At 43.4% G+C, this 17,828-nt stretch overlaps 1 protein-coding gene across 2 annotated transcripts in view; it reads right to left on the reverse strand.

Moving 5' to 3' along the window:
* MOV10 (Mov10 RNA helicase) overlaps nucleotides 1-17,828 on the reverse strand; it is a 134,950-nt gene that overhangs the window by 96,402 nt on the left and 20,720 nt on the right. For both annotated transcript variants that reach the window (XM_088475412.1, XM_088475413.1), the window contains exons 3-5: nucleotides 5,927-6,072; nucleotides 4,811-5,049; nucleotides 3,673-3,922 (exon numbers count right to left, since the gene is read on the reverse strand). In XM_088475412.1, the coding sequence (XP_088331538.1) occupies nucleotides 3,673-3,922; nucleotides 4,811-5,049; nucleotides 5,927-6,072 (635 nt within the window). The remainder of the gene's footprint in view (nucleotides 1-3,672; nucleotides 3,923-4,810; nucleotides 5,050-5,926; nucleotides 6,073-17,828) is intronic.

Consider the following 17,828-nt stretch of genomic DNA (forward strand, 5'->3'; position numbering starts at 1 on the left):
TTATACCCCTTTCAGACAGGGAAAAGAACCCGGTAATTTTCCGGCTCTAGCCGGGTCGACCCGGGTTTTTTTCTGTCTGAAAAGGTCAATACGGGACCTAAATCCCAGTATTTCAACCCGGGTATTTACCTGGGTTTTTCCCGGGTCTTACACGGGTTTGCGGCTTTCTGAAAGGCACCGACCGGGGTTTTTCTACTCCGGGCATAGTAAACAGCGCTTACTGGCTGAGATGGCGGTGCACAGGCTGATTGGGCGGGGCAGTGGCGCTGGCAAACAGATCAGTGGCACAGTGAAGGATGCGATAGTCTACACAAACATAGCCAAGATCCTCACCTCAAGGGGCATTGTGCGGACCCAGCAGCAGGTAGTGAACAACTGAAAGCTCTACGCAAATAGTACAACAAAGTTCATGACCATAACAGGCGGAAAAGTGGTGCTGCCAGAATGGAATGGGTTTACTACAATCAGTGTAATGAAGTCTTTTGCAATTCTGCACTGGTTAATCCCATTTCCATATCATCGTCTAGTTGTGCATCTTCACGAAGTGTTACCCCGGAGAACAGCCGATCCTGCCCAATGACACTACAATACTCTTTGATGACTCACAGAGATAAGTGACACAGATCCGATGGGGGTTCCCAGACACCAATACACTTGAGGGTGTGGTTGAGGCGAGTGGAAGCATTGCGAGTGGGACGCCAACTCCTGCACAGACATTGCGCAGGAACAGTAAGTTACTATACACCCACTTATTAATTTTTGGGAATGCTAACATTGTCCTGTATTGCCTTGTCATTATAGTATGACTATGCTGATTTTACTATGCTGAAATCCAAACTCAATGTATCTGTTGCAATGTGACGCTAGTGTGCAGTAGGCCGCAAGCACATATAGGTTGACATTACTGCTTTGATTTCATTTGTAAATGTATTTATTCTTTTCTTCTATTCCTAGTCCTTTAAGTACCAGAGCGGAAGAAAATAAACTTCCAAGATGGAGCTAGCAACGCGCACAATGACCAGAATCCTGGTAAATTAGCTGCGAGATTCTGATGCTGAATTCCAGGCACAGGAGGATGCCCGACTCCAGCGCTTCTTTGACAATGAAAGAGTTGCAAAATTCATTTGTCAGTCAGCTTGTTGGTCTACACGAACGAATTTCACGTGAAAACAGAGAGGCACAGATGTCTTTCCTTAACGGTCTAGTGTCTAGGTTACACACTCCACAACCTTATGTAATGTATCCTCCTCAGTACTCTGAGGTCCTGTTAGAAATTACCAACAGCATAGCAGAGGGCTACCATTTCTGCAAAGTAACCCCTCCAATCCACCTCATGCTACTCCACATGGCACAGTGCAGAGTTATCCAGATGGCACAGGGAATAGTAATCCACATGTCACTGTACAGAGCAGTCCACATGCCAATACCAGTCCAGAGGGCACAGTGCCTAGCACTCCACATGTCACTGTGCATAATAGTCCTGACGGCACAGGAAATACTAATCAATATGGCACTGTGCATACTTATGCAGATGGCACGGGGATTAATACACAGAATGGCAGACTGCATAGTTATTCAGATGGCACTCATCAGAACACTCCACTTAGCACTATTGTCAGCACTGCCTACAGACAGTTGTAGACTTGTATGACGTTTTACATGTTTGCTGTCTAGTTTATATTTCTTTTTTGTTGAAGCTTGTTGTTTTTGACAATATTGTTTATCCTGCCGTTAACAGGCCTGGCAAGAGCTTAGGGCAATGTGTGGGTGCCCTTTAAGTCAGCTACGTGTATATATGGGGGTGTACATAATTTAGAATGTACACACATTACCTCCATTTGTTTTGTATTAAAAAATTTGTATACTGCACTTAACAGGCTAGTTGTGAGCTTTCTCCCATGTGTGGCCGCTGTATTTTAAAATTTATACTGTATATGTGTCGTTTCTAAGGCTGGCCCTGACACACAGTTCTAATAGTTGGGGTGCCTCCCCTATTATATTTTTCAGTTCCATGACAGCACAACCTATTTTTCTATTGTCATACATTATATATATTTAAATTGTTTAATGCATTAAGGCCATGTTGTTAATGGATAATGCATATTTGTTGAAAAATAAAAGTAGCACTTTTAAAATTTTAATACAGAAGGTGTTACATGTGACATAGCCTTTCAAATATAAAAAATGTGATTGCAAAACACCACTTGTGTCCTCTATACTATATAATTGTGTGTAAGTTTCCAGTGCAATGCAGTGAGCAGTCACCACCCACTTTTCATGACCTCATCTCTGTGTGCCATAAAAGCAGTCCATTTATTATGACACACTGTATATTGCAGGGATAATCTGGGTTCTGTGTGAAAGGGGTCGACCCAGGAATTTCCCGGGAATTATGTGCTGTGTGAAAGGGGGTTAGGAGCAAATTCCTGGGCCCTTCCCAGGTTGAACGATACGGGAAAAACCCGGGTTTTTGGGATTTTTCTGTTTGGAAAGTGATAAATTTGAGACAGGGCATGTGTACCACTTTCAAAGTTAAGTAGATCTCCCCCATAGGGTCTCTAATACCCCTTTCACACTGAAAATCCTGGGTAATTCACTTTTACCCAGTAATTTGCTAAAAAACCTGTTTTTTTTTCCCCTGTGTGAAAGGGTCAACCCAGTACTAAATTCCCAGGTCTCCGACCCTGGTTTTTTGCAGGGTCGTAGATTTGGCAATTAAATCCCGGGTCGACCCTTTCACACAGGGAAAAAACAAGAGGTTTTTTTTTTAGCAAATTAATAGGTAAAAGTGAATTACCTGGAATTTTTATTCTCCTGTGTGAAAGGGGTATCAGACAGAAAATGGCAAAAAAAAAAACTGGTCACGCAAAATGCCAGGAAAAAGCTGGGTTTTTTGCCATTTTCTGTCTGAAAGTGGTATGGGAATACTATCCTCAAGAGGAATTGTAGTTCTATTTTAGGATCCAGACTAAATTTCAGTATCTATTCATCATGAAATGGATACATGCATGCATTCCACTCTCTTTGCATTACACTGACTTTTGCCCATCTGCTCTGATACCTTATGGGTTAAATCCTTTATCATCTGATGCAACGGGAAGAAACTGTTCTTGCATGTGTGTTCCTCAAATTGGTTAACTGTGCAGATATTGATGCCGTTTCAGCTATTCCCAATAATTTATCGATTTTTAACGTTTACATATTACCCAGATTAAATATTGTAGGTGTTTTTTTTATTTCATTAGATTAAACACTACAGGAATACCTTTACTCTACATCCATATTTGTAAGAGATCTTGTTCTTTAATTAAAGGATGAGTTCTCCAAATTATTCTGGGCAGGTTTTTTTTATATAAAATTTCACAAACAGAATGACTTCTGGAAGCAGGAAACTGGTGTACCAGGGGGGACTACTGTGTCCTTGGCTTGCGGCATCGGATGGCATGGCGAGTCACCAGCAATATATAAGAGACACCCTACTACTACCTGACCTACCTATATAGCAAAAGGAGATGAGCCACATTGCATACCGGTCATGTTTTTTTTTTTTTTTTGGCTACTTATCACTACATAATTTAGAAAGAAGTTAACCCATTGTAAGGGCAGCCATGAAGTATGGATATCTTGGTATTAAGTTGGAATATTATTTAGTATGGAAAAACTGCAACCTACCCATCAGGTGGAATTCCATCTTCTTCAATCCTTTCAACGGTTTTTAAAAGATTTCTTTGAAATGGAATATATTTGGAAGTTGGTGCCAGGTCTTCAGCTAATTTACTGTTGGAAACTGCAGAGATAAACCTTCCAATAAAAAATGTCTTTTTGGAATCCCCTTTTTCTTCCATGAACTCACAAACAAGTGTAACCGGAAAATATCCATAATACGATGTTTTTGCATGAACAACAATATCATACACATCTCCTAGAGTGAAAAAGTGAGAAAAAAAACAAAACAAAAAAGAGAGAAATGTCAACAGATCTGGCCTTTTAATATATACATATATGCGGCCACACAAACCTATCCATTTGTGAAAGTAGCACCAGTTTCATTGCACATTTGCACCAGCCCAACCCTTGGTGCAAAAGATTGGCCTGAAACCACAGATGTCTGCTTACACTCACCTCTGAAATGTGAACACATTAATGTGCATATTGTATCCAGTGGAATATTAAAACTTTAAACTAAATTTTGCACTTTCCGGTGTTTTCTGAGGATTGGGGATGTTGTCTCTCTCTCCTTCTGTTATTAACCAGAAGTTTCATCTTTTACAGAAAAGTGGCTTACTTGCATATTGTCCATAAAGGTTTAAAGATCTCCTTGAAGCTTCTCAGTCTTTTAATGAGGTTGTTCGTATAACAGAAGAACAGAGTAAAATGGCACGGTCCTAAAGTTAGTTGCTTTTTTACATATTGTTCAGCTCATTTCGAACTTATCATCATTTGGAGTGGCTTGAAATGCTAGGGACTTGCAGGAGATGTTAGGGTTCTCAGCAGGTTTGTCCAAAATTTTTTTTAAAGCTGCACTAATTTTAAATTCAAATATTAGTGACACACTAAATTTTGAGGTTAAACACAATGAAAAATATACCCCTTTGCCAGCTGTTTGAAACCTGGAGCAACTTATTCTCTCACTTCAGATGAGAAATCTTGTGTTCAGCACTGTGTAAAGTGGTATGTAGATAAACTGGTATGTATAAAGATTATAAAAAGCACAAGAGGTAAATACATGCTTTAGATTTGAAATGTTCAAACTTTATTTTATAAACTCCATCTAAGGTTATGTTTTTACTAGTCATAGAACCCTCCTCACCTGGAGCCAATATTATGGAATTAGTGGCAGAAACCTTCTGCTCATCACTGAAGGAGAATGTGTACATCCGACGCAAAATGTTGTACTGTATAAAGGTCACCGAATTATTAGATGTATTCTCAATAGAAATGGGGATCATCTTTGTCTCATCTGGTGGCAGTGGAAATCTTATCCGGCCATCTGTGAGATCACACAATGATCTAATCTGGACACCATTTTTGTCAGAGATGAACTCTTGCCTGAAAAAGAAAAAAAATCACTTAGTGACGTCACATAATCAAGGTAACAAACTATACGGTAAAGTAGGCTAGTATACGGTGGTATGCCATACCCCCACTCCTCTCACTGCTGCCATTGTAAGGCTGACTGGTACCTAGTGTGATTTTTGTCTGGTGCTCGCCATCCTGAACTATTCTCCCTACCTCTTTACAGTGCATTTCAGGAGCTGCTGAACCCTTTCCTCTGAGACACGGAAAACATAAACCAAACCAAAGTTCCATAAATATGACCAGCTTACCCTATGGTGGTGCTGAATGAGGGGTCAGTTTGAGGTTCTTAAGTATCAGGTATTGCATTTGGCCACTACTGTGGGACACCCATTTCCCTCATTAGCAGGATTCCACTGACTATTTATAATTTAAGGATATCTGCAGTTCCTCAGCTTAAAAAAAAAAAAAAAAAAATGCTATTGTGGGAGTGTTGTGATACAAAGACAATAAACAGTCCTCAGATTCCACAGGCTTCCCTGCATATTCTCCTTCAAGCAAAGGGCAAAGTGACCCAACAGGTGGGCGCTAGAAGGCTAATACACAGTTGGCATAGGCAAGAGGGTAAAAAAAGTATCAAGCAGCAATAAGTTAGAGAAAATTGTGTTATTGACAATGGAAAAGAGATGAGAGGCGACAACACTTGGGAGCAGACACAAGGCGACAGACAGCAAGTGAGATATAAGGCTATGGGCACACAGGTCTAGAAGGCAGAAATGTAGATATAAAGTGGGCAGAGGACTAAAGGGAGTGATATAAAAGAAGGGCAGACATAGTGCAAGTGGGTGTGTGACAGTGGAGATCACACAGAAAAAAAAAAGGTTTATTATAATTATGTCATACTAAGCACCTGTTTTGCTTCATCCACTGAATCATTTTTCGTGCTCGTGCCCTGGAACAATTATGGTCATTTTGAGATTGCGGACTAGACATAGGCTCCTGATCTCTCCACATAGTCACATACTGATCAATTAACGATGAACTTCTCCTAACAACCTATAAGAAAATAGGTTACTCCACACCACATAGCTCATATATATTAAAAACATAAGTGGGAAAAAAAAACAAAAAACTAACTGAACAGACTAAAGGTGCATACACACACAACGATTTTGTTACCAACGATTTTATGAACAATTTTCTGATAGATTTTTTTAAAGTGTAATGAACGATTTTTTTGAACTACAAACGATTTTTGCATATTCCCTTAATGAAAATAGTTGAGTTGGTCAGTCTGACTGAACTACAAACGTGTACACGCATGAACGATAATCGTTCATCGTTTTAGCTCAGAAAGTGAACGATTTTTTCAACGATTGAACAATAAACGATATTGTTAGCGATAATCGTTCAAAAAATCGTTGTGTGTGTATGCACCTTAACATTCAATAACAGTCATAAATGTAAAGGTATTACAGCGTACAGAATTCAAAAGCATCATATTTTAAATATGCAGGATAGAATGCAACAAGCAAAGGGTTTATAATGAGAAAGTGGTCGGTAGACTGCAGTAACTGCTGACAGCTTTAAATTGTGGATAGGAAAAGCTTCAGGATGTCTTGGTGAAGCTAGATAAGTGGGAGGGATACAGAGAGTATTTGAAGGGTTAGGAGAACATTTTAATGGGAGCCTGAGGTGGCTTTCGGGGAAAAAGTTACAGGGATACTGAAAATTGTAGCGAGTTTCCGATTGTATAGCCATGGGGTTTTACCTTGATAATGCCCTATTGGTAGCAATGTTTTGATAATGAGTTTTTTAAGAACACAAATCAATTAAGCGATTACAGATTGAACCATAGCATTACGGTGCCTACACTAGCACCTACAGTCGCTTGTTCAAGGATCTTAACCAGACACCTGGAACAGTTTCTCCCAGGTTCATATCACTGGCAAATGCTTGCTTCTGGGTATGTGTGGTTATGTTGCAGCAACACCTTACTGTGGAGCTTGGAGACACTTGGCTAAACTCAGAACAGACAGAGGGCCTGATTCAGAGTTGGGAATAGAGAGAGATCTCGCTCAACTGTGAACCTGAACAAACAATATTGCAACGCAAGGGTTGTAAATAATTTTTTTTACATGTGGGGTAAATACTGGCTGCTTTTGCATGTAGCCCACAAATACTGCACAGCTTTATTACTCTACAATTTACATGTCAGTTTGGAAACACTCCTCCCAAATCTCTCTGCAGCATGGTTTCACCAAGATGATCAGTTGAGAGATAACTGTTTCTCTATTCCCAAGTCTGAATCAGGCTCAGAGTTTTGAGTTATTCTAGTTGTCAAAGAATGCAAGTAGACGCCAGTGACTTGAAGCAAGTAGAAAGGTTTATTGCTCAAATTATGTTACAAAAACAAGTCCATAGCTAAAAGGTGCAAGGAACTCCACAGTATACAAGATAATACAGTAGCACACACCTCTCAAGATGGTCAGAGGATATACCTCTTACAGCTATTTAAATACAGATAAAAAAAGAAGCACAAACACAGCACAAGTCCAGCCGCAAGCCTCTTTAGATCAGTTACAGATCAGGAAATGGTCTCCCAAAATTAAATATAGCTTACATTTTGCAGGACCTGGTCAATTGCATTCCTCCTTTGATATATTTACAACCTATACAGTGTTCTCTCCAGGCTGTTTTCTGCGGGTGCATCACCCGGCACTTTTCCCCGCCGACCCCCGCTGTGGAACGCTGGCCTCTGAAGTGACTGGAGGCTAAAGAAGCCTCCGATCGCTTCAGAGGCCAGCTTTCTCAATGATGCACTGCGCGGGTGACGTCACCCGCAACGTGAGGAGCCTGCTGAATCTAGTTAGATCCAGTCAGCACGAGGCAGTGGGAGCGGCCAGCAAGTAAAGGTAAGTGCTGGGCTGGGGCTAGGACCAGTCTGGAGGCACTATTTAAGTCTGGGCGCACTGCATAAGGGACACTATTAAACACTGCATAAGGGGCCATTCTGGGGGCACTATTTAAGCCTGGGGCACTACTTCAACCAGGGGGCTATGCATAAGGGCAAAGTTAAACTACAGGGGGCAATGCATAAAGGGGAAAACTACAAGCGGCACTGTATAATGGGCACTTTTGACAGAGAGCCAGTGGGGGAGCAGCCAGAGACCTGTCGGGCTGAATTGGTAAGGGAGATACCCCTTTTCCCGGCACGCGCATAATTGCGAAGGCCCCCACCCAGCTACTTTTGAATGCCACCCGGCTGGAAAAAATTTCTGGGGAGAACACTGCTATACAAAATGTATAGTCTTATTTTGATGTAATCACAATCACATTTAACATAGCCATCTTTCCTTAACACATCCCTACAATACTGGAACACTCCCTGGAATGCATTGAATCTAAACACCAGTGATGTGCCGTGAGGTGAAGCAGGCGAGGCAGAGCCTTTCCTGTCATACTTCGGTATACTCCAAAGTTTTGACTACAATAATGATAAAATTAAAGAAAATGTAAAAAAAATCTGTGTTATTCTAATAATTTTTATATACAAAGTGTATGGCAGGTGAGGCACTGCCTCCCCTGTCTGCACATCCCTGATCAAAACACACCACATTTCCAGCACTATATACAGCTGCACCTTTGTATAAAGCCCACATGTACCCTCAGGTTCATATATGTATCTGTAAATATGGCTCCGATACTAGCCAGTCCCTGCTAAACATGCGTGGTCAATTAACACTAAGAGGTATATTTACTAAAGTGCTGGTTTCCAGAAGTGGAATTGTTGTCCATAGCAACCAGATTCTACTTATTTATCTAGCACCTTCTAGAAAATAATAGCTAGAATCTGTTGCTCTGGGCACCAACTCCACTTCTAAAAGTCTGTACTTTAGTAGATATACCCCTGAGAGCCTTCTGTTAGGGCCAGAGTACTTACCACATGGTTTCTTAATGCTGGGTACACACTGACAGATATATTGGCCGATCAATTGATCGGCCAATGTTTCTTCTGCACGTCAGCCAGTGTGTACCCGCGATATGTTGGTGAACGTCGACCTCCACCAACATATAGCATTGGCTGTGCTGCACAGCCGATGGACAGATATGTCTGCAGACATATCTGTCCATCGGCAGGCGTGTACGGGTGATCGGCAGACCGCCTGTATACACATAGCTGCAGCCGCGAGAAGAGGGGTGGGATATGCCCCCGCCCCGCCCCGCCCCTGGGTGCACAAGCAGATGATGGCCGTTCAGTGTGTATGAATGACCATCTTCTGCAGATATATCTGTCAGGTGTGTACCCACCTTAAAAAAAAAAAAAAAATGTAATCATTAAACTGGCAATATCTTATTAAAAAATAAGAGAACAATCCATATATTTAAAAAAAAAGTGTGTTTCTACAATTCTACAACTGCACACAGCGCATTAATATATTACCTGTTAAAATGCATTAACACATTTTCCAACATTTTTAATTCTTTTCAAAAAAGGTTTTCTTTAGACCCTGCACTACGGCTTCCTCCCTTAAGGACACGACTGATAGAAGGATTGAAGCTTGCCCAGGGCCGGCCCGAGCCTAATTTTTCTGGTAAGCGGATATAGATTTCGGCGCCCCCCTGTTGAAATAATCCCGATTTTCCAGCACGAGAAAAAGGATATTTAATTCAACCGCCTTTCCTCGCGCTGCAGGGATTTTTGACGGTAATTAGTCACGGAGGAAACCCTGCGGCTAATTGAATACCCCCCATAGGCTACCCATAAAAAAGAAAAAAAAAAAAAAAACACCACATTAGCCCCCAAGTGAAAATAATTATGTTTCTATGCTCCCCCCAAAAAAAACAAAAAAAAAACAGGCCCCACATGAAAATAATTAAACACACACATAGGCCCCCACATGAATATGTATGAAGTCCTTATACAGCAGGACCACCCTGGGTGCTAAGATACAATTATACCCAAAGATACATATTCAGGGAGAGGGTAACAGCACTGGGTGATGGGGAGAGGGTAACAGCACTGGGTGACGACAGGGAAAGGGTGACAGGGAGAGGGTGACAGCACTGGGTGATGGGGAGAGGGTAACAGCACTGGGTGACGACAGGGAAAGGGTGACAGTAATAGGTAACAGGGAGAGGGTGACAGCAGGGAGAGAGTGACAGCAGGGGGTGACAGGGAGAGGGTGATGACTGGGAGAGGGTCTTGGGGAAAGAGGTGATAACAGGGAGAGGGTGATAGCACTGGGTGACAGGGAGAGGGTGACAGCAGTGGGTGAGGGGGACAGCAATGATTGAGGAAAGGTAGAGGATGGCAGCAATTGGTGACAGGATGAGGGTGAGAGCTGGGGGAGAGTGACTGCAGTTGGTAACAGAGAGGGTGACGACAGGGAGAGGGTGAGAGCGACAGCAGTTGGTAACAGGGAAACAGCAATGGTGGACAGGGAGAGGGTAACAGAAGTGGATGACAGGGAGAGGGTAACAGCAGTCGGTGTCAGGGAGAGGGTGGGCACAGCGCTCACATGACATATGTATGTCATTACACACGCAACACAGCACCAGGCAGCAGCACAAGGCGGGCTCTCAGCGTGGCCCTGACTGACACTGGCATCTAATGCCCGACATACAAAAAATAGTTTCCCTGTTCTTCCACAGACAGTCCTGCACTTAGTCAGGTGGCGCATGGGCTGTCTGTGGGGGGGCGGGGTTGGACAAACTGATAAAAAAAAAAGAGTTACCGGCCGAGAGACGTGACGGCCCCAAGAGCATATCGGCCCACAGGGAATCTTCCCGATGGCTTCAACGGCCAATCACCCCCTGCCTGGGGTAATGATGGAAAGGGACTGCCTCCTCCTCCCCCATTGTTATTGCCTGTGACTCCACAGGGCCCCATGAAAATACAGCAAAAGGGCTCCATAAATAATGTATATTTAAATACATACAGCATAATAATTCTCACATAGTGCTCCCCCCTCACATAGCTCTCCTCCCCTCAAACACACAATGCTCCCCCCTCACTCTGTACCCCCTCCCCCCAGTTTTACCCCTCAGCTAGGCCCGGCGACAGGGGGGGGGACAAAGGGGACACATGTACCGGGCTCTGAGATTGCAAAGGGCCCCGGCTCCACAGGAGCCCAGTTCATGTGCCCCTAGCTCTGATGTATTCAGCAGGGCATAGAGACAGAGAAGAGGGAGGCCATGTGCCGGCAGCCTGGAAAAGTAAAGTGTTGTTTTGACAGACAGACAGACACACCTTTCCTCACTCAGGGGTCTATTTACTAAGCAGTGTTAGGAGTAGTGAAAAATGAAGAGTGAAAAGTGCTAAGGTGCCAGCCAATCAGCTCCTAACTGTCATCTCACAGGCTGTGTTTGAAAAATGACAGTTGGGAGCTGGTTGGCTGGCACCTTATCACTTTTCACTTCTAACACTGCTTAGTAAATAGACCCCTCAGCCACACACACACACACACTTTCCTCAGTCACTAAAATTTGCCCCAACACAGCTTTCTGCCCCCTTACTCAGATCCCCCACTTCACACACACAGATCTCCCCTCCTTATACATACCCTACCCCACACACACAGCTCCTCCCCTAAACAGAGCTCCCCTCCCTTCACACACATCACCTCCCCTTACTCAGATCCCCACCCCACTCATCTCACTGTAGCAGGGTTCAGAAGATCAGCACTGCAGTGCTGTTGAGCAGACAAAAAAAAAAGTGCTTCCATACTGGGGGCGTGTTGTGGGCGGAGCCACAAGCACCACTCCGTCCACACCTTCAGCTCAGAATACGCTCTGCTGCCCTAGTCGGATGTCTGTTTTCCAGCACTCAGACAGCTTTCATACAGAGCAGTCAGCGTCTGAGGGGACTGGAGGAGGCAGGAACTCGTAGCTCAGTGCTCCTCTGCGGACGGGCCGCTGACCGGCAGGCTGCTTCTCTCATGAGGGTGACACGCTACTGGGGGCGGGGCCACATGCATCAGGCGGCCGCTCTGTCTGACCCTGCCTCTGCCAAACATTCAATTTGACAGGTCAGGCGGTGCAAAACAGTGGTGAGGGGAGAGGAAGCGGGGACCCGGCCAGGGGGAACAGAACGGTCGTCAAGACACAGTTGCACTGTGTGAAGAAGAGCTTCCCTGCGGTATGCAGCTGCCTGTCATACAGCTGGCAGCAGCAACAATTGTCTCAGCAGTAGCTGTGGGGAGAGTGCCTATCCAGCCTGGCGCCTCCCTACAGTGCTGAGTGGGTTGCACCAGCCCTGACGGCGCCCTTACAGCTTGGCGCCGTACGCGGCTGCGTACTTCGCATAATGGGCCGGCCCTGAGCTTGTCTCAAGTCTGTGTATTCTCTTACAGGAGCTTTTACTCGTCCAGCAATGGCCAGTGCCTGGGTAGCAAATACCATTGAGAGCTGGGCAGATGCTCTGGAGGACACATTTCCCTGATGCTTCTCAGGAACAGTTGTCCTACATCTCCCACATCATGGCTGCAGCCCCCTATTTGGGAGAAGCAGCTCTGGATACTGGCCTCCTAGCTTCCAAGGCATCTGCTACTTCAGTAGTAGCCCGCCATATCATTTGGCTTCGTTCATGGAAGGCTAATAAGGGCTGTAAAATCACGGATTCTAAGAAAGCCTTGGAATCACTGCCCTACACTGGAGAGATCCTGTTCGGCCCAGAGTTAGACAAAATTGTTACTACCTTGGCAGCTTCTAAGACTGCTTTTCCTGCCCTCTGCATCAAGGCCTAGGATGTCATCCTTTTTCATCCCCAAGGAAAAGCCAAAAGGTCAGTCCTTTCCTCGGCAGTCGGCATTCACAAAGGCCTCCAAGCCCAAGAACAAGCCGGCCTAGGGCTACTAGACGTCCAGCTGCTGGATCTGAAGACAAACCTTCAGCCTGACAGGACAGGTCTCACCCTGGGGGATCTCAGGATGGGAGGCAGACTTCTTCAGTTTGCCCAGTTCTCACGTCAGACTATAACAGACACCTGGGTACAAGAAGTGGCCTCTCACGAATACTCCCACTCATTCCTGAGATGCGTGCCCCCCCACAACAGTTCATTAAGCAGGCCCTCCGTCGGACTCGAGCAAAGCCCTGCTCCTCCAGACGGACATTCAGTCCCTGCTGCATTTAGGGGTAATAATTCCAGTCCCGGCCTCAAAGCGTGAGACAGGTTTTTATTCCACCCTGCTCTTAGTTCAGAAGCCCAATGGGTGTCATCGGACTATCCTCGACCTTAAGTCTCTGAACAAGTTTATCAGGGTACCCAGGTTTCTATGCTTCATTGTCAGAGCTATGGAATCTGGAGAGTTTATGGTGTCTCTGGACATTCAGAACGCTTACCTTCAGCGTCTTCTCAACAGAGACACCTCTGGTTTGCTGTCCTACAGCAACATTTCCAATTTCAGGCGCTGCCCTTTGGGCTTTCTACAGCTCTTCGAAGTCCATAGGGTTCACAGGGCACCGGCCCTAACACCTGGCTTCTATGGGTTTCTTCTCTTGGTCACTGGTTTCCTTCTCTAGTGTGTGAGAATGTAATTCTTCCGTGTACCAGTCTTCCTTCTCTACTATTTTACTCCTGCCTTGGGCTTGTTGACAAAACTGAATTGCCTCAGGCTGAGGGTGGGGTATAGGGGGAAGGACCGAAGCATCCTGGGATTGAAAAGCTTTGCTGTTGGTGTCCGGTCCTTTCCACCACCTACACCCCATTGTCTCCCTGTGGACCCTATGGACATCGAAGAAAGAGTTAACCAAGGGAAGTCTACCATAACTCCACTTTTCTCACTTATTATATAGATAAAAATAGGTTTAGCGGATTCTGAATGGGGTTACCTTATATTAGGTCTCAAGGGTTCAGTTCAGCTTACATGCACCGGTCCCAAAGTATAATTTAATATTCGAGAACATACCTCCAACTGTGCTGTGACAAAATGAGTAGGCATCTGGTATAACTGCATGAAACCAGATCTCCCCACTACTGAGGCTCATTCCTCATAAACCAGGGGGACAGTCAGCCATGTTCATAGATTTGTTTTGAAGGCAAAACAAATTCACATTTTAAATAAAAATAAAATTAGAACTTCTGGTAGGTAAAATATGTAGAAGAACTGCAACCAGTGAAGTAAATCTCCACTAGAACACTACTCGAACATTGCAGTGGCAGACTGGGCTAATGGCCAGCTTGACTTGGCCAGCTCTCCCAGGACATGTTTCAGGAGAGCAAAGTATTTATCTCCCAGTCTCCCCACGTAGTAAAGCTCAACTGTGACTGCACTTACAGTGCAAACAAAGAGCACTCTTCAAGCTTTAAAAAAATATTGGGGGAAAAACCTGGCATAATTAAATAGCTCAGTTACTTATAATTTTAATCCCCAAAAAAATATAGTGGCTAAAAAAAAGGCATAACGGCGCATACACAGTGACAATTCTTATATTAAGAAAACCATGTGGCCTTCTTCAAATTATAACCTCTATAAAGTAGAGTGGGCTGTAATATGTTTGCCATTAGGCATAATTGATACTTATGATAGAAGCCACACCTGTATCTGTAATAGTGCGTACACATGGGACGATTAAAATGCTCAATATATGAACCATAAACAATATGACCGATATCGTTCATATTGTGCATTTTTTGGTCCCTTCCAACCCACATCTTCTGCCTGCAAGCTCTCTAATCCTTTCATCTACAAAAGCCTATTTGCAAGTGCGGGATAGATTGCTCTCTCAACTTGACCTGGGTATCCCCCTTATTGCCCGCCTTTCCTTTGTGACCCTTTCTAAATGAATCCCTAATCTATGGGTATCTGTTTGGGTCTCTTGTGGTGTTACAACCCTAGGTGACCTTCTTGAAGGGGGCACTTTACTGCCATTTTCCAGTTTGCAAAGTCGCTACTCTCTCCAACCCACCATCTTATACCAATATTATCAGGTTAGTCACTAGTTTACGAGTATTAAAACATTTTCGGGGACAGTGGGCATACTACCAAGGGACTTGATTTCCCGTTTAACATCTAGTAGAGGTTGAGGTGACATTACATACTGGTATAACCTTAGACTACAATTGCAGCAGTGTGTGAAGCCCCCTTCTCAGACTCAATGGGAAGTCGACTATCTCTGATGCTCAGTAGGAATTGTAGTATACTACGTCCTATCATATGTCTAAATACCTGAATCATTCAGAAATTATATACAGTAGATTATATCTTACCCCTGATCGTCTACACACTATTTGGCCGTCACAGTTTTGTTGGCAGAATTGTGGGGAGGTTGGTTATATTTACCATATGTTCCGTAATTAAAAAAATTTTGAGAGGAGGTATTCTCTTTAATTAATAAAGTGCTCGGTTTTGAGTTTTTTACAGATGGGGAGGGTGCGCAATTCCTTCATAAGCCTTTACTATCTGCTCCACTTCAGTTTAGTCTAAATGAGGCCACCTCTTCTTGATTTAATGTGATTTCTCTGTTTTTTCTGTTATAGTGTTTATATTTGGTATTGTGATAGAGAAAATCAGACAGGGTTAACCTATGTATACAATATTTTGGATTCTCATATGTAGCCCCCTGTTTTGCCTTCCCCTTTTTACTTTTGTACCCCATATTTGTTTTGAAAATTCAATAAAAATAATTGATGTTATAAAAAAAAAAAAAAAAAAACACAACTCTACAAGAATAGTACAGGGTTACAGGGTTATTACAAAAGGAAAACAGTTTTAACTATTTAAGATAACATGCACCATACACAGGTTCACAGCAAAAATGTGGAAGCTTTAACTAAGGAAGGCCAAGTTGACAAAAGCAACCAGAAGTGCGTCACTTGACCAGTCAGGCAAGATGGCAGCAAATGCTGTGGAGAAGGAGTTTTGTGCTCAAATTAAGTAAAACGGATTCTGTTACAGTTGTGCAACATTTTAAAATGTCATTTGGGAAATCATTATCGTCTAGACAATCCCTGTACAATTGCCATAATAAATTTGAAACAACTGGATGTTTGTGTAAATAAAAAAGCCCTGGGCGACCAAGTGAATCTAATGAACAAGTGGAGCGTGTTCATGTTCTGGCGTTAAAAACTCCACAATCAACTTTTTGGAAGCAGCTGCAAATGGCTCCCTAAAAATTGCAGTTATTGCAGAGTCTCAGTGACCAAGGCAAAATCACACATTGTGATTTCTGTACAGGACTGCAGGAGCGTTGGAAAGAAGAGGGTTTTATTAAGCATCTAATTTTCAGCGACGAGTCAACCTTCCACAGCAGTGGGAAAGTTATAAAACAGAATGTTCTCATATGGGGGACTGAACATCCAAAATCAACAGTGGAGCATGTGCGGGATTCCCCATAAGATTAAGGGCCTGATTCAGAGCCGTTCGCTATTTGTGGTCGCTCGTTTAAAAACAAGGGGTGGCTATTCAAATGATCCGTACGCACATTGCAGTCTGTTCACACCTCTAAGTCTGAACGAGCGAGCAAAACATACGCTCGTTTATTTGTTAAAAACGCCCCCTGGCCGCTCGCATCCTACGTCATGTCCGCTATTTATTAGATTAATCGAGTACATCGACCAGCGTATGAACTGCTCGCTATTCTTGTGGTTGGTGTTTGCTACCACAAATTTGCGAGCAGTTCTGGCTATAAAATAACCCAGTCACGTGGTCAATGACGCTGCTGTTTTAAATATGCACACCCATAAAACGCCCGTTTTGACCTTTAAGCACGCCTGCGTTCGGATCTCCACTCCCCATTTTCAAGCACCTTCCCCTGTTACCACCCACATACGCCTCATTCTGTCACTCAAAATAGCAGGCACTCGCTATATTGCGTACGAACGATTTTCGGCCGCACTGACTGGTTCGCGCATGCGTACTAAAAACCGTACGCATGCGCAGATGTGCAAACATCGCTCGGAACGAGCGTACTGCCGCTAACGAGCGGCTCTGAATGAGGGCCTAAGGTCCTCTGTGCTATGTCCTGTAAGAAAAAGGTGTATAGACCCTTCTTTTTCCAAGAAAACAATGTAACAAGAGATTCTTATCTTGATAGGATTATTAATTGTTTGATGCCTAAACTGCATGAAGACCGGGACAACTTCATTTTTCAACAAGATGGAGCACCGCCACACTGCCACTAAAATGTTAGAAATTACCTCGACTAAACACTTCCACAGCACTGGATTGGCTGCACAACAGACCGCAACGTCTCTCCTATGCTGGCCACCAAGTAGTCCTGATATACCAACCATGGTGTTTTGTCAGGGACAAGGTCTTCATCCCTTCCTTTCCTATTAATCTTGATGATCTACTGGAGTAGACATGTTAACGCATGTTTGGCAAGAATTTGACTACCGTGTTGATATCTGCCGTGTGCTTTAAGGTACACACAAACTTCTGTAAGTTGCTGTAATAAACTTCCACAGCTTCTCTACAAAACAAGCCGTTATTTTACAAATTGTTAAAACTGTTTACCTTTGTAATAATAATAATGTATAATTACAGTAAAGTGACTAGGAGGGATCCAATTTTGGTATTGCAATACAATTAAACAAACAAACAGTATACAAGATCTGAGAAAAATCAGATGATTTTGAAAACCATGATAAGCAGCAGTACAATTGGAGATTCATAGGAATACCCCAAAGCATAAAAAGTTCTGACCTATTATAAATTTAGATCTGTCATAGGAAAGTCTTATTGCGCAAACACACAGTCAGATTTTTCTTCAGATCTGAACGATAACGATTTAAAAAAATCGTTCAATTGTTCATATCTGAAGAAAAATCTGACATGTCTGAACGATGAACGATGCGCGTTCCCGATGGT

Source organism: Taudactylus pleione, unplaced genomic scaffold (assembly GCF_031769625.1).
Source record: "Taudactylus pleione unplaced genomic scaffold, aTauple2 ptg000172l, whole genome shotgun sequence".
Lineage (NCBI taxonomy): Eukaryota > Metazoa > Chordata > Amphibia > Anura > Myobatrachidae > Taudactylus > Taudactylus pleione.